At 48.6% G+C, this 21,970-nt stretch overlaps 2 protein-coding genes across 3 annotated transcripts; both read left to right on the forward strand.

The window, feature by feature from the left end:
* The first annotated feature begins 5,771 nt into the window (after positions 1–5,771).
* On the forward strand, positions 5,772–12,319 carry LOC128915320 (TRPM8 channel-associated factor 2-like). The gene is made up of 2 exons (XM_054215540.1): positions 5,772–6,704; positions 11,695–12,319. The coding sequence occupies exons 1-2, from the start codon at positions 6,088–6,090 to the stop codon at positions 11,711–11,713; spliced, it is 636 nt and encodes a 211-aa protein (XP_054071515.1). The 5' UTR covers positions 5,772–6,087; the 3' UTR covers positions 11,714–12,319.
* A 3,279-nt stretch (positions 12,320–15,598) lies between these two features.
* LOC128914533 (C-type lectin domain family 6 member A-like) lies at positions 15,599–20,654 on the forward strand. Of its 2 annotated transcripts, XM_054213614.1 has the most exons (6): positions 15,599–15,731; positions 16,278–16,373; positions 18,125–18,217; positions 18,866–19,017; positions 19,243–19,364; positions 20,089–20,654. In XM_054213614.1, exons 1-6 carry the CDS (start codon positions 15,695–15,697, stop codon positions 20,261–20,263), a joined length of 675 nt encoding a protein of 224 aa, XP_054069589.1. In that variant the 5' UTR covers positions 15,599–15,694; the 3' UTR covers positions 20,264–20,654. The 2 variants fall into 2 exon arrangements, with proteins under 2 accessions (XP_054069589.1, XP_054069598.1); XM_054213623.1 differs by lacking the exons at positions 15,599–15,731; positions 16,278–16,373; positions 18,125–18,217 and adding an exon at positions 18,230–18,339 and having other exon boundaries at positions 18,724–19,017.
* The last annotated feature ends 1,316 nt before the right edge of the window (positions 20,655–21,970 follow it).

Here is a 21,970-nt window from a genome sequence, read left to right on the forward strand (position 1 = left end):
CTAGTGGACACGGGTGCACAGTGTACTTTAATACCATCAAGCTATAGAGGGGCAGAACCCATTTGTATTTCTGGGGTGACAGGGGGATCCCAAGAGTTGACTGTACTGGAGGCGGAAGTGAGCCTAACTGGGAATGAGTGGCAAAAACACCCCATTGTGACTGGCCCAGAGGCTCCATGCGTCCTTGGCATAGATTACCTCAGGAGAGGGTATTTCAAGGACCCAAAAGGGTACCGTTGGGCCTTTGGCGTAGTTGCCTTGGAGACGGAGCAAGTTAAACAGTTGTGTACCTTGCCTGGTCTCTCGGAGGACTCTTCTGTTGTGGGGTTGTTGAGGGCCGAAGAACAGCAGGTGCCGATTGCTACCACAACGGTGCATCGGCGGCAATATCGCACTAACCGAGACTCTCTGATTCCCATCCACGAGCTGATTCGTCAACTAGAGGTTCAAGGAGTGATCAGCAAGACTCGCTCACCCTTTAACAGTCCTATATGGCCGATGTGAAAAATCTAGTGGAGAGTGGAGGCTAACTGTAGACTATCGTGGCCTGAATGAAGTCACGCCACCGCTGAGCACTGCCGTGCCGGACATGCTAGAACTCCAGTACGAACTGGAGTCCGAGGCAGCCGAGTGGTATGCCACGATTGATATAGCTAATGCATTCTTCTCAATCCCTTTGGCAGCGGAGTGCAGGCCACAGTTTGCTTTCACTCGGAGGGGCGTCCAATACACCTGGAATCGACTGCCCCAGGGGTGGAAACACAGCCCCACCATTTGCCATGGACTGATCCAGACTGCACTGGAACAGGGTGAAGCTCCAGAACATCTGCAATACATTGATGACATCATTGTATGGGGGAAACAGAGCAGAAGAAGTTTTGGAGAAAGGGAGTAAAATAGTCCAAATCCTTCTGAAAGCTGGTTTTGCCATAAAACGAAGTAAGGTCGAGGGACCTGCGCAGGAGATCCAGCTTTTAGGAATAAAATGGCAAGATGGACGCCGTCAGATTCCAATGGATGTGATCAACAAAATAGCAGCTATGTCTCCACCAACTAGTAAAAAGGAAACACAAGCTTTCTTAGGCATTGTGGGGTTTTGGAGAATGCATAGCCCAGATTACAGTCAAATTCTAAGCCCTCTGTATCAAGTAACCCGGAAGAAGAATGCTTTTAAATGGGGTCCTGAGCAACGGCAAGCTTTTGAACAAATCAAACAGGAAATAGTCCACGCAGCGGCCCTGGGGCCAGTCCGGGCAGGACAAGATGTTAAAAATGTGCTCTATACCGCAGCCGGGGAGAATGGCCCTACCTGGAGCCTCTGGCAGAAAGCACCAGGGGAGCCCCGAGGTCGACCCCTAGGGTTTTGGAGTCGGGGATACAGAGGATCCCAAGCCCGCTGCACTCCAACAGAAAAAGAGATATTGGCAGCATATGAAGGGGTTCGAGCTGCTTCGGAAGTAGTTGGTACAGAAGCAGCCCAGCTCCTCTTAGCGCCTCGATTGCCGGTGCTGGGCTGGATGTTCAAAGAAAGGGTCCCCACCACACATCATGCAACTGATGCTACATGGAGTAAGTGGATTGCATTGATCACACAGCGAACTCGATTGGGAAACCCCAGTCGCCCAGGAATTCTGGAAGTGATCATGGACTGGCCAGAAGGCAAGGATTTTGGAATGTCACCGGAGGAGGAGGTGACACGTGCAGAAGAGGCCCCACCATATAATAAACTGCCAGAAAATGAGAAGAAATATGCCTTGTTCACTGATGGGTCCTGCCGGATTGTGGGAAAGCATCGAAAGTGGAAGGCTGCTGTGTGGCGTCCTACACGACAAGTTGCAGAAGCCAGTGAAGGAGAGGGCGAATCGAGCCAGTTTGCAGAGGTGAAAGCCACTCAGCTGGCTTTGGGCATTACTGAGCGAGAAAAATGGCCAGTACTTTTATCTCTGCACTGACTCATGGATGGTGGCGAATGCTCTGTGGGGGTGGTTACAGCAGTGGAAGCAGGGCAACTGGCAGCGCAGAGGCAAACCCATCTGGGCTGCTGAACTATGGCAAGATATTGCTGCCCGGATAGAGAATCTGGTTGTGAAAGTACGCCACGTAGACGCCCATGTACCGAAGAATCGGGCCACGGAGGAACATCAGAACAACCAGCAAGTGGATTGGGCTGCTAGGATTGAAGTGGCTCAGGTGGATCTGGATTGGCAACATACGGGTGAACTGTGCATAGCTCGGTGGGCCCTTGACTCCTCAGGCCATCAAGGAAGAGATGTGACATATAGATGGGCTCGTGACCGAGGGGTGGACTTGACCATGGACACTATTGCACAGGTCATCCATGAATGTGAGACATGCGCTGCAATCAAGCAAGCCAAGCGTTTGAAGCCTCTTTGGTATGGAGGGCGATGGCTGAAATACAAGCATGGGGAGGCCTGGCAGCTTGATTGTATCACACTGCCACAAACCCGTCAAGGCAAGCGCTATGTGCTCACGATGGTGGAAGCAACCACCGGATGGATGGCTGGAAACATACCCTGTGCCCCATGCTACTGCCCGGAACACTATCCTGGGACTTGAAAAGCAAGCCCTGTGGCGACACGGTACCCCAGAGAGAATCGAGTCGGACAACGGGACTCATTTCCGAAACAGCCTCGTAGACACCTGGGCCAAAGAGCATGGTATTGAGTGGGTGTATCGCATCCCATATCACGCACCAGCCTCTGGGAAGATAGAACGATACAATGGATTGTTAAAAACTACACTGAGAGCAGTGGGTGGTGGGACTTTAAAACATTGGGACACACATCTAGCGAAAGCTACCTGGCTAGTTAACACCAGGGGATCTAACAATCGGGCTGGCCCTGCCCAATCAAAACTTCCACGTACTGTAGAAGGGGATAAAGTCCCTGTAGTGCACATGAAGAACATGCTAGGGAAGCCAGTCTGGGTTAGTCCTGCCTTAGGCAAAGGCAAACCCATCCGTGGGATTGCTTTTGCCCAAGGACCTGGGTGCACTTGGTGGGTGATGCAGAAGGATGGGGAAGTCCGATGTGTACCTCATGGGGATCTGAGTTTGGGTGAGAATAGCCAATGAATCAAATTGTGTATTGTTAATTACTAAGTAACACTGTCACTGTGTGTCCTCATTGTTATAATTGCTATCAGTTGTACTACGAGTAAGGCACAGGGGTGATGGAATAAGAACTGACCTCAGCAGCTGGTGCCCAGCAACTTCCTCAAGATCTACATCTTCAGCCCACGGACTGCGTGCATGAGCCACACCGAGTGCACCAGTCACAAGCTCCGAAAAATACAGCATGCAACAGACCAGCACCACCCAGCATCTCACCTGCCCTGAGAGACTGTTCTAACAGATGGAGCCCAAAGCCATGGATTCAAAGAACTCCACGGACACTTTGGAGGGATGGCCCATAAACTAAGGGCATTATATCCGCATGAATATATATGTATATATATGACAGGGGAAAGTGTTGGCAATTCATTGTAGAAGAGAATAAGAAACTTAGAGACCTTTGTCAAGGGAGATGTATATTTTTAGCTGTGCTTTGAGATGTCCCAGAATGCTCACATAGAGGAGAGTTTCGAGGATGCGTCAAATAGCAGCAGCTTTAGAGGGAAGGGACATGGCCGCCATTGGGCTGTGGAAGGAGACATGAGTAAGTCAGGCACCTACCAAACCTCTGTGGTCTGAAAGGAAATGCTTGACCCCTGTAGCAGGGAACAACGCCATCTATAGAGTACAAAAGATGTGGTGACAGGTGGCTTAAAACATAATAGATGGTTTTTCATGTCAGAGCAAATTCCAACAGAAGCGTCCTCCTACTGGTTTCCTCCCAACTGAAGCACATAGCTGTGTCGGTAAATCCAAGTCCACAGACCGCCATGTAGTATGTAGTACCATCTTGTACCCTCACAGGCTTTCTCATTGCATGTGACCAAGAGTGCATTTTTCTGACAGAGGATGAGGAGGGAGATAAGAGTCTCCACAGCAAGCCACCTCTGATATTTATGGCCTCTACCATGCCCTTTTTCTCTGACCCTTCTATTCTGGATAGCTTGGCCAACCTCAGTGCCAAAGACACTTCTTATTCCAAGTCTGTTGACAGTACTGAGGTGGGGCCTTTCTCACCCAGCATGCACTAAAAAGCATGTGAGTGCAACGCTGCTCTGCCCTCAGCGGCTGGTTTCTGCCTTTTCCTGCTCTGAGAACACCAAGGCTCAGCAGCATCTCGTTTGATCCCAGCAAACAGAGGGAAGGAAAAAACCTTAAGTGGGTGATCTCAATGAGGAATTAACAGATCTGGTTTGACATGATTCATGTGTTCTTTGGTTTGGCAGTTCATGCAGGGCCTCTGTTTTACATAGAAAGTACAAAAAAAGGTTACCTTGACCTTAACAAAAAAAGCAATAGCTATGTCAGTGTTCACCAAAGTCACCCGACTGAATAGTCAAGAGAGCAAAAGCATTTACCTAATCAAAGAGGTTCAGCCTAGGAGATGACAGCCGTTTGCTATCATTATGCTTTTTAGGCCACCAGGGTCCTGCGAGGGTGAGAGCCTTGTTGTGCTCGGCGCTGTGCAAACACGCAGGAAAAAATGGTACCTTTCCCTACAGGCTACAGTCTGATTAAGCAAATGAAAGAGGTTTGAAAGATAAAATAGTTTAGTCAGAGCTAGCTCAAGATGAAAAATCACTATCTTGTGACTTTCAGGCCTAGGTCAGGCCTCGTCCCTGTCCCTCGAATGAGCTACAGTCTGCCACCTGCCCTTTGCTGTGTGCCCCAGCGCTGTGTGCTGAGGAGAGCGAGGAGGCCAGGGCCGCTCCATGGCTCTGCCAGGCTTTGGCTTCTCGGTGTGAGAAGTGTCCCTCAGCAAGGGCCAGCTGCTCCTAAGAGAAAGTGAGCTTGGAGCTGAGGGTGACGGCAGCACAGGCAGTGCCCTCATGGACTGGGCACGGCCCCATGGGGTCTGAATGCTGCAGGCAGAGCTGGCTGCTGGTGGCCGAGTCCTTCAACAGTCCCAGGCAAGGCAAAGGATGAGCCAGGGCCGGTGTCCATCCAGGGAGTCCAGTCAGGAGCAAAAGGAGAGAGGGTCAGAGGCAGGACAGGAGACAAGCTACAACGTACCCCTGCGGGGCCCATCCTGGAGAAAAGCTACCTACAATGAATTTGTGAGAGCCACCCAGGAGGCAGGGCCAGAGACAGGCCTAGAGACAGGCACACCAACAATATCTGAAGGCCCAGGGCTGAGCCAAAATGAAGCCCCCAGGCCCATAAACAGGGCAAGTGGGTGAAGGCCCCAGGTGAGATTGGCCACTAAGACCTTTTAGTGGATTCAGCTGAAACTGCCAGCAGAAAACTATACATGGTGACTATTTTGACAACGCGTTCAAAATATGTTCTGGATCAATATCTTTGCCGTATTGGAATTACCCTGTCAAGGCAGTAATGAGACTAATAATAAATTCCACTCTGACAGCAGCTGTACAATGGCCTGAGCACCACCGATTCCACCTCTGTCGGTGGGATGAACACTAAGCCCTACGCTTATAGAGATAACTGAAGGCCTTTGTCTCCCTGAGGCATGAGACTTCCTCTTAAAATCGAGCCGTGGAAACGTAATAGCTTGTGGCTAGACCTAGTAATCTGAAGTCTACACATTATCCAATTAAAAAACCATTTGGATTGTTCTTCTACAGCTCCAGGCGTGTTAGTGTTGTAAAACAGTTTCACACCAATTCAGACACTCATAGGCAGACGAATACAGAAAGGATTAACTGGAATTATGTCTTCAAGGTACATTTCCTAACATGTCTGTTGGGGTTATTGTGTGACTAGTGGCTGTGTAAAGTTTCCTCATTCCTGTCATGTTTTCCTGGCTCACTTACTGCTGGGCTATATATTTGTGCATCACACGTGGATACAGGTTCCTCCTGAGACTGTAGACCAGCATAGCTGGTACGTATGTCAATAGCTCGTATCTGTTAAACATTTCAAATGTAGCTTCTAATCTAAAAATTGCTTCCATTTCCTTCTCTTTCAGTACTCTTTAACAAGAGGTATATCAGATGGATTCCAAAGCAGCCTATGCCTCCCTGGTGAGAGATTTAAATTCATTTGAGTTCACAACAAATTATCATCCGTGTAAGCTGTTGCTCATTGGAGATGAAGCTTTCCCAGTGCTGGTGAGCACCAATGGGCAAGTGCTAACTGCAGCATCTTGTTATGGGAAGGGCCGGATGGTGGTTGTTTCCCATGAGGGAATCTTGAAGGACTCCAAGTTTTCCCAGTTCCTTAGAAATGCTGCGGAGTGGCTCAAGCCTTCCCCCGAGGCCCTGGTTGGAGTCCATCCTCATTTGGACTCCCTCTCCCAGCTGCTGCTCGGGGCTGGCACCAAAGTACAGGCTGGGGCAGAGCTCAGCTCCTCCCTGGGGGTGTACTGTATGGATGCCTATGACAGCACACAGGCAAAAGACTTGGTCGGCTTTGTAAAGAGGGGTGGAGGGCTGCTCATTGGCGGCCAGGCCTGGCACTGGGCGAGTCAACACGGCAAGGAGAAGGTTCTGTTTGAATTTCCTGGGAACCGGGTGACCAGCGTGGCTGGTGTGTACATTACAGGCAGCGAGGGAGAGACTGGCACTTTCTCAGTGTCCAAAGAAATGCCAAGGATGCCTCTGATCACCCAGTGAGTATTTAAATATTTGTTTGCGCTATCTTTAGATTGTATACAGTATTTATACTGCCTTGGGTTTTCTGCTATTGGCCCGCTAGAATGAAAAAGATCTCTTCTCCCTGTCCCCCAAAAGAAGTGACCATGAAGAGAGATGGATGTGCAGGAGCTGAAGGTGCTTCTACCTGTTATTGAGAAACTACCAGGAAGCTTGGCTCATGTGCTCCATGTTAAAATGTTCAACAGATGACTGTTCAGGAAAAAACTTTTGGTTGGGTCTGATCTGCTGCGCTACGGCACATCTAGCCATTTTTTTCCCCACTATGTCAATAGCACGGCTATGAGGCCACTTCCTGAGGTATTTAAATCCTTCCTGATGCAGGCCCTTGGAGAGAAAAGATGACCTTTGTCTTTCCCGCTAATCTCCTGTGGCACAGTGTAAATATTAAGGCATTTTTAACACAGTTCTTAGCTTTGTTATAGCGTGTTGCTGCACTTCAGAGTGCGCTTCAAAGTCCCTGGGAAACACGGGGCAGATACTGTGTGGATCCATGAGGTTTGGACATTGTCATCACAGGATCCACGAAATAGCCGTGCATTCTCCACTAGATTGTATATTGTGCAGATGCCTCCTGGTGGAGGCAAATAGACTCAGTAGCATAGGTGATCCTTTCCTGCCCAGTGCTGGCGAATAGAATAGAATAGAATAGAATAGAATAGAATAGAAAAGAATAGAATAGAAAAGAATAGAAAAGAATGCGATAGAATAGCATAGCATAGCATAGCATAGCACAGCATAGAATAGCATAGCATAGCATAGCATAGCATAGCATAAATTCCAGTTGGAAGGGATCATCTAGTCCAACTGCCTGACCAATTCAGGGCTGACCAAAAGTCACAGCAAAGTATTAAAGTCATTGCCCAAATGCCTCCTAAATACTGACAGGGATGGGGCATTGACCACCTCTCTATGCAGCCTGTTCTGGTGTTTGACCACCCTCTCAGTAAAGAAATGTCCAGTCTAAACCTCCTCTGATGCAGCTTTGAACCATTCCCACGTGGATACCAGGAATACCAGGGAGAAAAGATCAGCACCTCCCTCTCCACTTCCCCTCTTCAGGAAGCTGTAGGGAGCAATGAGGTCACACCTCAGCCTCCTTTTCTACAAACTAGACAATCTCAGAGTCCTCAGCTGCTCCTCATAGCACATGCTTTCCTGCTCTTTCACCACCTTTGTTGCCCTCCTCTGGGTGCATTCAAGGGCCTGAACATCCTTTTTAAACTGTGAGGCCCAGAACTGCAGACTCAAGGTGAGGCTGCACCAACACTGTATACAGCAGGATAATCGCCTCTTTTGACCGGCTGGTTATGCTGTGTTTGATGCACCCCAGGGTGCAGTTTGCTCTCTTGGCTGCCAGGACACACTGCTGACTCCTAGTGAGCCTGCTGTTGACCAGCACCCCCAGGTCCCTTTCTGCAGCGCTGCTCTCCAGCCACTCCTGTCCCAGTTTATACTTGTGTCTTGCATTACTCTGTCCTGGCTGCAGAATCTGGCGTTTTTCTTGTTCAATTTCATGCTATGGATGATTGCTCACTGCTCCAATCTATCTAGATCTCTCTGCAAGGCTTCTTGTCCCTGCAGAGTGTCAACAGCACCTTCCAGTTCAGTATCAACAGCAAACTTGCTACTGGTGCGTTCAACTCCTGCATCCAGATCATTGATAAAAACATCTGGCCACCAACCAGATGTAGCCCCATTCACTACAACCTTTTGAGCCCTGGCCTTCAGCCAGTTCTTCACACAGCGCACCATGTACCTGCTTATCTTACAGTTGGACAACTTGTCCAGAAGGATGCTGTGAGGAATAGTATAAAAAGCCTTACTAAAATACAGAAAAACTACATCCAGTGCCTTTCCCTCATTCACTAGGTGGGTGACCTCAGACTACTAGAGTTAAGGCACTTTCTTGTCACAAGTCCCTGAAAGTGATGATAATTCTTCAGGGAATTTATCACAAATAAGGTGTGAATCTGAAGCTCTATAATTGGACCTTATAGCACTACATACGGAAGAATATACGGCTTCATCTCTGTCACAGAGTTATGTTCAGACAAGGATAATAGACGATGTCATGATAACAAGACTCAGTTCTGGCCTTGCTCCAGAGGCGGCTCTGCTGAGGCAGTAAGCCGTTGTCTTCACAGTAATTTTTCAGGTGCGCTGCGCTGCCAGTACATTTGGAACATGCTGATGGAAGTCTGAATCATGGAACAGTTGAGGTTGGAAGGGAGGTCAGTTGCTCCAATGTCTGCTCAAAGCAGGGCCCACTAGAGAAGGTTGCTCAGGGCTTTGTCTAGTCAAGTACTGAATATCTCCAAGGACAGAGATTCCTACAACCTGTCTTGGCACCTGTTCAGTGTTTAACCACCACTATGATGGAAAAAAAATTATCCTTGTATCCCAGGATGGCAGGTAGGCAACAAAGGCTAAACTTTAGACTGAAGCTTGTGGTAAAGAGACAAGCAAGAGGATAGATGACTGTGCAACTTTGCAAACAACTATTACAGTTTTAACATTTTACTACCCGGTTTCCATTTTCTCCATGACTGGAGGTCACCATCTTAAAGCTGGACTGTTAGAAGAAAGTGTCAGAGCCCCTAGACTTCCTGAAAGCAAAATCACTTGGATTAGTTGAAGCCGTTGCCAAAAATGTTTTGAGGTACATGTCTACCTTTGCACTGAAAAGGACTAGGAAGTGATTGCCTGATCTCTTCTGGATTCTGTGCCCTGAGAACAATAACTTCTTCTTGTGAAGTATAGAGCCACCATCTGTGGGTGGCGACATCTTAGCCCATTGCAGAAAAGTCCAACATGAGGCACGAGCACACAGCACCATTCTTGCCTGGAATACAATTTCTACCATGCTTAAGGAAAGCTGCTGAACCCTGTAATTTTGACATTGCTGCCACTTCAGTGATATCTATTGGGTTAACTTTCAAGTCTCTTTTGATAGATATTAATATATTTGTCTTGGTATCTTCTTGAAACAAGGAGTGTTTATAGGAAGTCATGACTGTATCACTACTAACGGGGCAAAGATAAGTATGGCTTTCAACATGTGGATGCCGAGGATTTCTTTTGGTTTTCCAGACATGGATTGGATGCCAAAAACATTCAGAAGTTCTTTTGAAAGGAGTGACCAAAATCAAGAGAGAAGATGTCTGTGTCCCCTCCCATCTACCACCAGGCATTCCTTGCAGCTGCACACTATGGTAGGGGTCGTGTTGTGGTAGTCACTCATGAAAACTTCTTTCAAGCATCAGCAATGAAAACCTTTATCTTCAATGCCATTGGTTGGCTTGATGCTGGGAAGGGAGGACAAGTTGGTATTGCCAGTGATCTGCAGGACTTTTTCACTCTTCTAAGCCAGGAGAAGATTCCTTGCAAGATAACAGATCTTAAGGAAAACCTGAGTGTGTACTGCTGCAAAGCCTACAGTGGTGAGGAGGTGGAGAAGATTCATGAGTAGGTTTCAAGGGGTGGGGGTCTGCTGATTGGAGGGCAGGTCCTGGGCTGCAGCGAATGCTGATGAGAATGCCATTGCTGAGTTCCGTGGGAACAAAATAATGCAAAAGTTTGGAGTTGGTATCTTAGGAGATAACATACTAGCATCAAGTCATCCAGTCTTACATTCTAACGAGATTTTCTCTCAGTACCACTTCTGCAAGGCACTCTTCCAATTTCAGCAAAACCTCAAGAAAAAAGAAGTTCTAAAGCCACCATATTCCTCCTGGCTCAAGAAATTAGCGCAGGACTCAAGAGCGTTCCTAAGGATTCCAGCTCAGACCTCCCTAGCTATCTGCTCTGTTCAGGAGGAGATGGCTGAGCTAGTGCTTTCCCAGGGGGTTCCTGATGTCAGTGCTGACAGCCCAATCAAAGGCAGCTCTGAGCAAATGGTTTTGATCAACATAGCTGCAGAGTTCTATGACAAATTCTCTGATGTACGAAAACAAATATGGGCTCCCAACCAAAATCTTCCAGAAATGATGACATCCCCAACTGTAATGTTTCAGGTTGATGAAATAAATGAAGGTAGGGGCTATTTTTCTATTTCCTTCCTCAGCAGCGCCCAAACTGTGGAATGGAATCAGGATGACCAGAGTAATCTATAAATATAATAGCCTAATTCTCTCTGCTTCCTTCCTGCCCCAGCTTTCTTCTGGCATTGCACACTTAGCATGTAATCGGAAATACCGTGGTCTTATGATGGATGGTGGCATATTGATTATTTGATGTTCTGTTGGGTACAGTTTTGGTCAGATGATGAATGAATTTTTGGTTATGCAATAAGGGAGCAGTGCGGGTACATGGTCCATAAATGCTTCCAGAGGAGGCATTAACTTGTTGGTCGATGTGAAGTACCACTACTGCTCTTCGTCAAATTCAGATGCAAATTCAGGTGCAAAGACATTTCACCTGAAGATGTCATTGCATGGAACTGTGTGTTTTGTCTTCCCTGAGGAGAGCTACTCTGGAAAGAAAAAATCCCACACTGTTATGGAATTTTTCTAGTTGGACATATAAAATCACAAGTCACTTTGGGGGACTCTTCTGCATCCTTTTCAGAAATAGTCATAATTTCCAATGTTTGTTGTGTTTTTTTTTAAATAAAATGTTACCAGAAAGGTCACCTTGATATCAAGTTTATCCAACTGAACTAACTTTTATGACGTGAGGGTGGGGCAGGATTATCTTGATAGTTTAGTTTGGAATTTCCTTGCATTTTCTCAGTTCTCTCATAAATAACTAAGAATTCAAACTTTTCAAAACAGCTTCAGCATTAGCTGATGGTCAGATGGGGAAGGGTTCAGCACAAAGGTGTAAGCTGCAGAAAACTAATTTATTAGAATTAGAATTGAAACTGCTGTTGATTTTCATCTGTAACTTTGTCCTGGTTTGAGGTAAAAAAGAACCAATTTTCTGATTTGTAATTTTACTTTTTAGCTGGGCCTCGTCTAACTGACTGAAGTCTGAAATTAACAGCATATTGTTCAGAAAATGCTCGCTCTCAGAGTGATAAGACCTGATTATACCAAGGCGTGGTACGCACAGAGGCTCTTGCTTATACTTATTGTCATAACATCCAAGGTCAGCCAACTTCGCTGTTTGCCACGTCAGAGGGTCGGAAGCAGAGAAGCATAGAGGGGTCCCACCTGCAGGGAGGAGCAGACGGGACAGGTGACCCAAAACTGACCAACAGGGTATTCCATCCCATCTGCATCACACTCAGTATAAAAGCTGAGGGATCAAAGGGGCAAGGGGGCTCTGTCTCGTTTTTTCTTCAATGGCCGACGTCTGAGGAGGACCCTGTCTGTTTGTGTGCCTTTGATCTCGATCCGAGCACTCCTGACTCTGCTTCCAGAATTCAGCTCCTGTCTGTCGCTGACTCCAGTCTGGGACTTTCCCTGTGTCTGCTGGTGACACGATCGTCATCCTGGGAGCTGGATACGGTTTTGTATATATTGTATACTTTTTTTTTTCCTTTAATTTTTATTATTCTATTATTATTTACTATTTTCTTATTTATTATTATTTTCATTAAAGTAGTTTAGTTCTTTTTCAAAACTCGTAAATCTCCTTATCTCTTCCTCTCCTCTCTGAGGAGAGAGTAGGGGGAGGGCCATCTGTCATTCTGATTGGCCAGTTTGGCCAAAACCACGACATAGAGTAAATGTTACAGAGTTCTTGACCTTGCTGTTAAGACCACGACATGCACGTCAAGGGACAGCAGTGAGACGCTTTCTGCAACAACTCCAGATCTCATGGGCCGTAGCTGAGCATCTTCTTCAGCAAAAGAGCCGGGAAGTAAGGGGTAGAAGGATCAAGCATTTCTTTTCACGGTGCCCAGATAAACATACGTCAAACCTATAAATAATCCAAAGTGAATGAAGTGACCTGCATTAATAATACTGCAGATCATTTATGTGTACATCCAATAGCACATGCTATCTAGAAAGATGCCCAAATCCTTCAGCCATCCTGAACGTGAAAATCTTTATTCTATACTTTGAAGCGAAATATTCAAATGCACCCTTTTTTTCTTCTGACAAAGTCCTACAACTATTCTGTTCTGAAGTTTTGGGGATGCTAAGCTGAGATAGAGCTAAAGACTTTACAATTTCGTTCTCAGGAATTAAAACCTAACGGTGCATGATTATCTCCTCAGCCCTGACATCTGAGAAATCTCCACAAAGCTAGTTTTAATATCACAGAAAATTGACCTTGCTCGCTTTTCTACAGTAGAGGCTATTCTTCCAAATTGGGTACCTTTGACACTGATATTTTATGTTTCTGTACAACCTCTTTTTGCCTCTCATGTTTTGTGGTGTCTTTAATAAAGGCTTTTTGACGATTCCTATCTGTTTATACACATATGGTGTTTATACACAATGTGATAACATTCTGTTGACATATCCAGGATTCGGCGATTATATCCAAGATGTTGAAAGTGTTTCCTTCATAACGTACCAGCAGATCATGAGGAATTGTACTAGGCACTAATTTCATTTAGCCGTGATCTCATGCTAATAAATCTTGTTGATACCACAAATATACGGGCATTGTTGGTTCAGAGTGTCTGAATTATATCTGAAAATAATCAGATGTCACTGAAGAGTAAAGTACGGGAAATGGGGTGAAATTTTAAAGTGCGGAACCATTTTGAATTCATCATCAAGGGTTTCTTTTCTAAGCTAAGAGCTTATCAATGGATAATGGCAGAGAGGAAAAAATCTGGGCATATTCGTGGGCCACCGAATAGCTTAACATATACTGAAACTGAAATAAATGCAGAAGATAATGGGGAGGGGGGAGTGAGGAACCATCCATAAGATCGGTTTTGTTAAACATGGTTTGTTTAAGCCTTGAAAAATTAAAGCCTGGGAGAGGTTCCGAGATTATGAATTCATTGGAGGGATAAACTCCAGAAATGAGGAAGAAACCTACCTCAGATGTCTCCAACAGCAGTAACTGCATGGAACCCCTTCCAGGAGATATACTTAGGGATCTGCCTGTGCTCTCAGATGCTGGCCTGGAGCTAAGGAATACCTTCAGGTTTCCCCAACTTGGCATTATCAGCGTAACAGACATCTGATCTGCCCCTGTTTCCCTGGCTTCTCCCCTGGGATGGAGTCTGAGGAGTATGGTGTTTTATTTTAAAACAGTAACACCCATTGGTGTGTTCAGGCATGGCTAGGTACTCCTCACTGCTTCTTTACATTAAAAGGGGAAAGGAAGGTAATGAATTGTGCCTTTCGCTCTGGGCAGAACATTCACGATGACTCAGAGAATCTGTCTGACAGCCTGGGACGGGCTCCTGAGAGAGCTGTTTCCTGTTGCAGCAATGCATCGTTGATCATGGCCATGAGCCCACAGCTTTATCTGATCTTTCAGATCCTCTAGGTATGGGGTATCCAAGGCCTACAAGTCAGTTGCTTCTTTTAGGAAAGCCAGTGCAGGGTCTGGAGCGTAATGCTTGCTGTGCTTGCAGTAGCCAAGGCTGAGAAGACTTGCAGTGCTCTGTCTCTGCTGGGCTCTCCTAAGAGCTGCAAACTTCTTCCCGGGGTATACTGCACTGCTGTAGTGCCTCTGAGCGGTGGTGAATACATGAACAATTGGGTTGGAGTTTGCCAGCATAGGCCTGAAACTGCCCACCAACTACAAACAGCTACCTTCTCTCTCACCTCTAAATCCCGGAGACCCCAGCTCACAGGAGCTCCTCCCCTCCTTGCTATGAGGAGTCACCAGTCACCGTCTGCCGATGCCCAACGGTAACTTTCCCTACCGAGATTGGATGGAGGAGTTCTTTCCTGCTAGGCAGGTAGAGGAATACCACCCCATTTCTCCACATGCAGATAGGGAAGTCCTAGGTGAGGTTTTCCCTTGAGACAGTTTTCCTTTTGGAAATGAAACTTGGTGCCAAGGTGGTGGTGTTTCCAGACACAATAAGACTGCTGGGCAAAGCTGGAATCTAGTTTCAGAATCACCCAAGAAATGGGATAACGTCTGCCCTTCTTTCCTGCTAGGGGACTGAAGAAGGAAGGCAACCACTCTCTCCAAGATCAAGGAACAGAAAAGCTAGACACAAGAATTGACCCAGAAGCCTGACAGTGAGCAACCCAGCTCAGTGGTGCCTGAAGAAATTTTACTACATTACTGAGAGAAAGCAGATGAGTGGCAGGAAAATTCCAGTCCTGTAATATGTCAGCCAGAGGTGGAACAGGAGGTGGATTCAATGCTTGCTCCAAGATTAGCATGTCACAGATGGAGACATCTTCTCGTTTGTTCATTGTAGTCCTAAACTTCCCATGTTCCACCTGTACTTGGGAATCTCTTTTGTTACTGTCCACAAAATGCTGATACAGAAGGAACAGATGTGTGGGGCTGGTGCAATAAAAACCAAGCAATTCACTGCTGCCAGAACATTGTTGTTTATTGTGCACATTTTTAAGGGAGGCTTTAGAGGTGAGTGTTGGAGATGCTTTGGGAAACGAAATATCCGGAAGAATTCCCAGAAAGTGACAGTAACAAAGTGTATGTAGATCGTTAAATAAAAAACAAGAGAGAAGAAAAACTGTCCCCCTTCCTCCCCTGCCCCCCCACACCTCCCCAGTCTAAAGTAACCCACACTTATCTCGTCTTATCTCTCTCTTTCTATGAGAATGCTGCTGCTTGAGGTTCATGGCTTTCAGTGCTTGCTTTATCATGACCGTGGCCTGAGAAATGGCACAGAAGATGAAGTGATCGTATGCATCTCTACTCTAGAGGGTGTTTGTTCTTTTTGTGTTCTAAGCCTCTGACACCACATTGCGTCAGAAGTCATTGAACTTCCGTACTGAGGGAAGAACAGCTGTGTGTAGTTCTCTCTGCAATACGAGCTGGGTACCGGCGGCACCCTCTGTTCCTGGGACTCTGCAGAGAGAAAAGGAACCGTTCATCAGAGACGATGACCCCCGGAGGGAACCCCAGTACTGAGACTGCAGGTGATGGTGGGGATTGCCTTTACTGTCGTGGCTAGGCAGGGTGGGAACAAGGAGGGATGAGGCTGTGGGAACAGGCTGTGGGAGACTGGACAGGTGTCCACTTTCTTGAGCTTCTGAGCAATGCTAGGTGAGCAGTGTCCAAGTCCCACATCCCACCTAGTTGGAACCAGGGCTGGTGGTTATCATGACTGCAAGGGACCCTCCCTCTGCAACTGACGTGGGCTGTTACCACCATGGGAAAGAAGAGCACGAGAGAGAGGAGCAATGCCTAGAGAGGGTGTAGAAGGGAGCCAGGGTGTGAAGGGTTGGACAAGTGCTCAGAGGAAAAGGGGAAAGAGAGGAGCTCCAGTAACGCAGAGACGTTACGGCTTGCGGCCCCCTTCGGTGCCCACAGATTACAAATGGCTGTGTGGGACTCCACACCTTTGTGTCCGGATGCCGTGCTGCAGGAGGCCAGCAGTCCAGTGATGGCTGCTGAGTCTCCTGGTCAATGCTGTCCTTGTCTTGGGGCAGCGTGTGACTCCTGCTCTTGCCTTTTGTTTGCAGCCCCAGCAGAGAAGAGAAATAGACCACAGCTTTGCTCTTGGGTCCTGCTCATTTCTGCCGTTGTCCTCAAAGCAAGTCTCATATCCATCTGTCTCGGTGGGTTCTTGAGTTTGTTGATTTTTCCTGGAGATGGAAGGGACTGGGGGAGATGGGAGTGGTGGGAGTGGAAGACGTGACTAGAGAAGTTTCAGTTGCCTTTTTGGAAACTGTCTTGACGATGTGACAGCTGATTCAGCTCCTTCCCCCTTAAGCAGTTCACAGCTGTACAAACACTCCTGGTTCGTGTGGTGGCAACTGCATGTGGCCAACCGGCCTCTCTGCTCATCCTTGTGCACAAGCGTTTAAGCTGGTCCCTACTAGGATGGGAAGAATCCCTGCCCCACAACATCCCTAGTGTGAGATGGGAAACGGCCTGCATTAGATACGCAGGCTTTGGCCTTCCAGGGGGGCAGCTGGCCCTAGTCTGTAAGTGAGAAAGAATCTTTGCTGCTCAAATGCTCTGCTACTCCATTGTGTGGCCTCAGGACTTGGAAGGCCTACTGACCCCATCTCATTCCAGCTGACTCGGCACCATCCAGGGGAATAGCATGGTCCCTGGAGCTGTCCTTCCTGAGGGTCCAGCTGGGACTGGTCCGAGCCACCCTTGCCGTGATAAGCTGTTAAGAGAAAAGGCTGTTGCCTCTTCACAGTGGGTAGTGAGTTGGCATGTGAGTTGTCCATCTGCTTGCAGTCATTCCATGAGACTCCTGCTTGGGATTTCTCTCAGTGACTGACACTTGGAAACAGAAAGCTAAGCTGCCATTGAAGAAAGAATATGTTTCCTGTCCTCCTGATGGTGGGAGAAAGACTGAGGAATAAAAATCCAAATCGAGATGGTCAATAAGGGAAAACTTCTGGAGCTCTCCTAATCAGAGTATCATTCACTCTGGCTTCATTTAGCAGTGCCTCATGGCTCCCCCTTGCTGCGCTGCGCTGTGCTGTGCTGTGCTGCGCTGCGCTGCGCTGCTTCAATCTCCACATGCTCAAGATCCTTTGCATTGGCCACGCGGCCACATGACTAATTCTAGAATAGCCATAATTTAACTGGCCTGTAGAAGACCACACCTGGAGTACTATGTCCAGTGATAGGCTCCTCTGTACAAGAGAGACATGGACATAGTGGAGAGAGTCCAACAAAGGGCCACAAAGATGATGAAGGCACTTTGAGGAGAGGCTGAGAGAGCTGGGACTGTTCAGCTTGGAGAAGAGAAGGCTTGGGGGGACCTTACCAATTTTTATAAATACCTGAAGGGAGGGTGGAAGGAAGATGTCCTCAGTGTGATGTCCTCCCAGTGGTCCTTCTGCTCTCTGACATGGAAGATGGTCTCTTTCTGCCTGTGAATGGCAGCCATACCCCTTATTTGGGCTAGTTTTCTCAGAGTCATGGAGCAGGGATACACTAACTGCACACCTTCAGGTCCAGAGCACCCGAGGGCGCCTGAGGTCAGCTGCTCAGTGCCGGGGGAGACTCTGCTGACAAACCACAGGCTGGCTCCAGCCTCCAAGCACTCCTTGAGTGGATTGCAGGCTTCTCTAGCTTTGTTGGGGAGGTCATCCTGGCTAGATCTTGTCAGTCAGTGGGCAGAGGAGTCCTTGTGGGCAGCTGTGGGGTGCTGGGAGCAGAAATGACTGTTCCCTTTACTGAGAAGGTGGCAGTTACCACTTACGAAACGGAAAGAGACAGCCCAAGGAGAGGCGATGCTGCGACAGTGCTTGGTGGGGAAATGGGGAAACGAGTGAAGCCCAGAGATGGTGTGTGGGACCTGTGAGGAAGGGGTAATCCTGCTGCCTCTCCTCTCCCTTTCTAGTCGCTCCCTTCTTTCACAGTGGTGACCAGCCCACAGCCCTGCAGCAGAAATTCTCGGAGCTTCAGTGCATCTTGGAGGTGCTACAAGGCAAAGGTCAGTAGTGCTGGCAGGCATGCAGGAGATCTTTGGGACGGGGACAATGAATGCTGTGCTCTGCTCTGACAGCAAGCAGCAGCGGGACCAGACTCTGGAGAGGCGGACTCCAGAGGAGAGAGGTGGGAAGACAAAGCATTTCCTGCTAAGAGCTTAGGTGGAGAGGGCCATGTTAAGCTGTCCTGGAGGACAGGGCGGTTGTGAACACCGATAAAACAAAAGGGACAGTCTACAGGGGCACAGGGAAGGTTAACAGGGGAGAAATAATAAAACTGCAGCTCTAGTCAGGGAAAGAAGCAATAGTCCCTGTTCCCGGGGGCTAAAGGCCTAAAGGAGAGCTTACAAGAAATCAAACCAGATCACCAAAATAATTTTGTCAAGCCAAGACCTGAGATCGTGTTACGAGATGCACGACTATAACTGGTCAGCAGCCCCTGAAACAGCGTGTGGGAGTTACTAAGCATGATCTCCAGCAACATCTAACTTCTCCGTCCTTGTTGGGGCAGGAAGCTAACTATAAGAGTGGTTGCTACCCTGCAGAAGTGACCTGGGGAGAACGGTTGACCATCATTGCTGGAGAGCAGGGATTCTCACAGTCACCATCTCTCTCGTTATTGGCATTCACATCTGCAGTCTCTCCCTACACAGAGCAAGGCTGGATCTGCTGCCCAAATGGCTGGAAACGCTTTCAAAAAAGCTGCTATTATCTGTCGACTGATGAAATGTCCTGGGCTGAGAGTGTGCAGAACTGCACTGGGATGGGCTCCCAGCTGGTGGTGATCAACAGCAAAGCAGAGCAGGTAGGTGCAGGGCGGAGGGAGGGGAAGGGCAGCCAGACACACAGTGACAGGCCCTGGAGGGGACCCAGATCCCCTCCTTGCTCCTGCAGGGGAGGGGGGATGTCCTTTCTGCACCCCTTCGGCACCGGCTCCCCTCTGCCACCAGTCCCACCCCACAGGAACTCCTGCCACCTCCCTCTGCTCAGTCCTGCACCTCATGGACATTGCACTCTCCCTGATTTCCAGGGTTTCCTCACTATCGAGCTACAACAGTTTCCAAAAGGAACGAATTACTACATTGGTCTGTATGCACAGGAGGTGGGCAAGTGGCAGTGGGTGGACCAGACTCCATTCAATGAGGAGGCAGCGTGAGTACCCCTGGATGGAGAGTGTTTGGTGCCACTCCTGGCAGTGCAAGGGAGTAGGAGAGATGTGTGGGTGTCTATTGGTGCGTGAGAGAGGGGTGAGACAACTCCCTGTGAGAGGACACAGATGGAGCAGGAGAGGGCTGTGTGGGGACACCAGGTTCACATCGCCTCGTCCATGCTGGTTAGTGGTTGTTAGTTAACTACCGGTGACGTGGCCATCAGTGCTGTAGGCACAGATGAAGCTGCCTCTCGCCATCAGGAAGAACCCTTCAGAGATGACCAGCCTTGCCTCACCTCCGTACGGCCCTCACCATGTATAGGTGCACGTATATGCACGGGCCTGGCGAGCGCTGGGGTGCTGTGGAAGAGATGGGAGAGATCACCAAGGCTGTCCTTGCTGTGTCTCCTCAGGGAGGACAAGTTTGCCCTGGAGGCAGACACATGTGTCTTGGGGGTGTGAGGTGCATGGGGTGAGTGGTGGTGAGCCGCTCCCCTGACTGGGACTGAGCAGGGCCCTGTTGTGCTGGCTGTAGGAAGAAGGCAGCTTTCCACATAGGACTGGTGCCAGTGGGATAGCAGAGCGGGAGGAAGAGTACTGCTTTTGTCCGTGAATCTGCCTCTGGAATTTTTCTCTCTCCCCTCCAAGCCTTGCATTCTGCTGTGGTCTGTTCCAGCAGTGCTCTACAGGGTATGCTGGGGAGTAACGTGCCTGTCTCTGTCTCAGGTTCTGGCGGAAAGGGGAACCTACTAACATCGATTATGAGAACTGCACTGTAATCCATACGAGTTCAGATATATATAACTGGAATGATATCCGATGCGAGAGTCATTATCGGATTTGTGAAGCTGCAGCACTAACTGATGGCGCGACCCTCATCCTGAGTTCAATTGGGAGATGAGCAGTGAGCTGGAAACAGCTGAGGGCTGTGTCGGGAGGGGAGGAGGGCCCTGAATCCTGCATTTTCACTCTGCTGGGTGGGACGATGTGAATGGAAGTGATATTACCCCGTGTCCAGCATCCCCAGTGCATGTATTGGCTCAGGGAACACATGAAGGCTCAGGGAACACATGAAGGCTCAGGGTCATCAAAGCAGGTCCTGGGCTCTTGTGTGCTCTTCTCTCTGAGTGGGTCTGGCAGCCACCGTGTGAAAAGAGGTTGAGTTCTCCAGAAAGAAGAAACGGGAATGGAAGACAGATGTTCAGAGCTGCCATTTCCTTTGTCTCCTTGGGCAGAGGCATCTGCTTTTTCTTGGGGCTCACAGGGAATGTCCTCTAGTTGCACTGGTTTTGCTGAACAAATACTGATTTCCTATACAAGAGAAAATACAATATTAGACCAATGGAAAAGCCTCTGTGCTGTGCATGTGTGCATGTCTCCCTTTTTCTCTCTTTCTGTCTCTAGCCTGCAGATGTTTGTGTTAGCAGGGTCAGAAGACGTTGCTATGCCAGGATAGAGCCTTACGCAACTCCTGCAACATAGGCTGCATCCACCTCAGAGACAAGGCAGCTACACAATCCTGTTGCACACAGCCAAAGCTCTGGAGGGGACTGGGCACAGGGAACCAGCTCTAGGGGTATGATGGGTATTTGTTTCCACGGTTGAAAGTCTTGCCCGGGAGGGTAACGGGAGCTTGTGCCAGGAGTCTGAACTGCACAAGGTTGACCAAGCGTGTGGAGCTGTTGCCAGCGGCGAAACGACTGGGGCCCCCAGTGCCACTTTGAGGAAGAACAACTCCCCTCAACACAGAGCTGATCCCAGGCTCACCTGATGTAGCAGCCTTCCTGGGAAGTCCACGCCTTGGTGGTCCCTGTCAGGGCACACCTGCCCATGCTGCAGAAGAGGCAGGAAGGGGCAGGGCTGCTGCTGCACAGGAGGCGCCTACCAGAAGCGCATTGCCTAGTGAATTGCCTTCATGTTCTGCTGCAGACCACATGCCCCCATGGATCGCACCTTTGCTCCACCCGTTCCCGCTTCCTGGCCCCTGTGCCCCCGCTTCTGTTTGCTTCAGGAAACACCATCTGCCTACGCTTTCCCAACCACACAGTGCCCGCTCCCCACACGGCAATGGTGCGCATCTCCTGGCGGTGTGACCCTGTCCTACCTATGGAAGTGAATCCTCTCTCTGGGTCCCAAAGAGAGAGGAGAATTTGTACTGGAGCCACGGTGACCAGGAGATTTGGCTTCCTAAGCCGATCAACAGGAGGAGTTCTGTGAACGGCAGTGGGTGGCGGCAGCAGCTGCTCAATCGCACAGCCCAGCAGAGGCAAGGCTGCTGCCCCTCCAGGTCCCCAGCTCCAGCCGGTAGTGAGACTGAGCGTGTACGTACAATAGGGACAGATACAGATACATATGGGAGAAAAAGAATAGGTGCACATAAGCAGCCACACAGGTCAACACAGACAGAGAGCACTGACACAAACACAAACAGCACGAGCAGAGCAGCCTCATCCTGTTCCCCTCTCTGGCTGCTAGCAGGATGAAAGCCTGCTAGCAGAAAAAAATATATGTTTACACATATGCCATATGGGCTCCTGCGGTCGCGAGGCTTAGTCATTCAGTCAGCCCACAGCTGGCCCCTACATCCCCATGTCTTCCTCTTCCCTGT

This window comes from Rissa tridactyla, chromosome 1 (assembly GCF_028500815.1).
Source record: "Rissa tridactyla isolate bRisTri1 chromosome 1, bRisTri1.patW.cur.20221130, whole genome shotgun sequence".
In the NCBI taxonomy this organism is placed as follows: domain Eukaryota; kingdom Metazoa; phylum Chordata; class Aves; order Charadriiformes; family Laridae; genus Rissa; species Rissa tridactyla.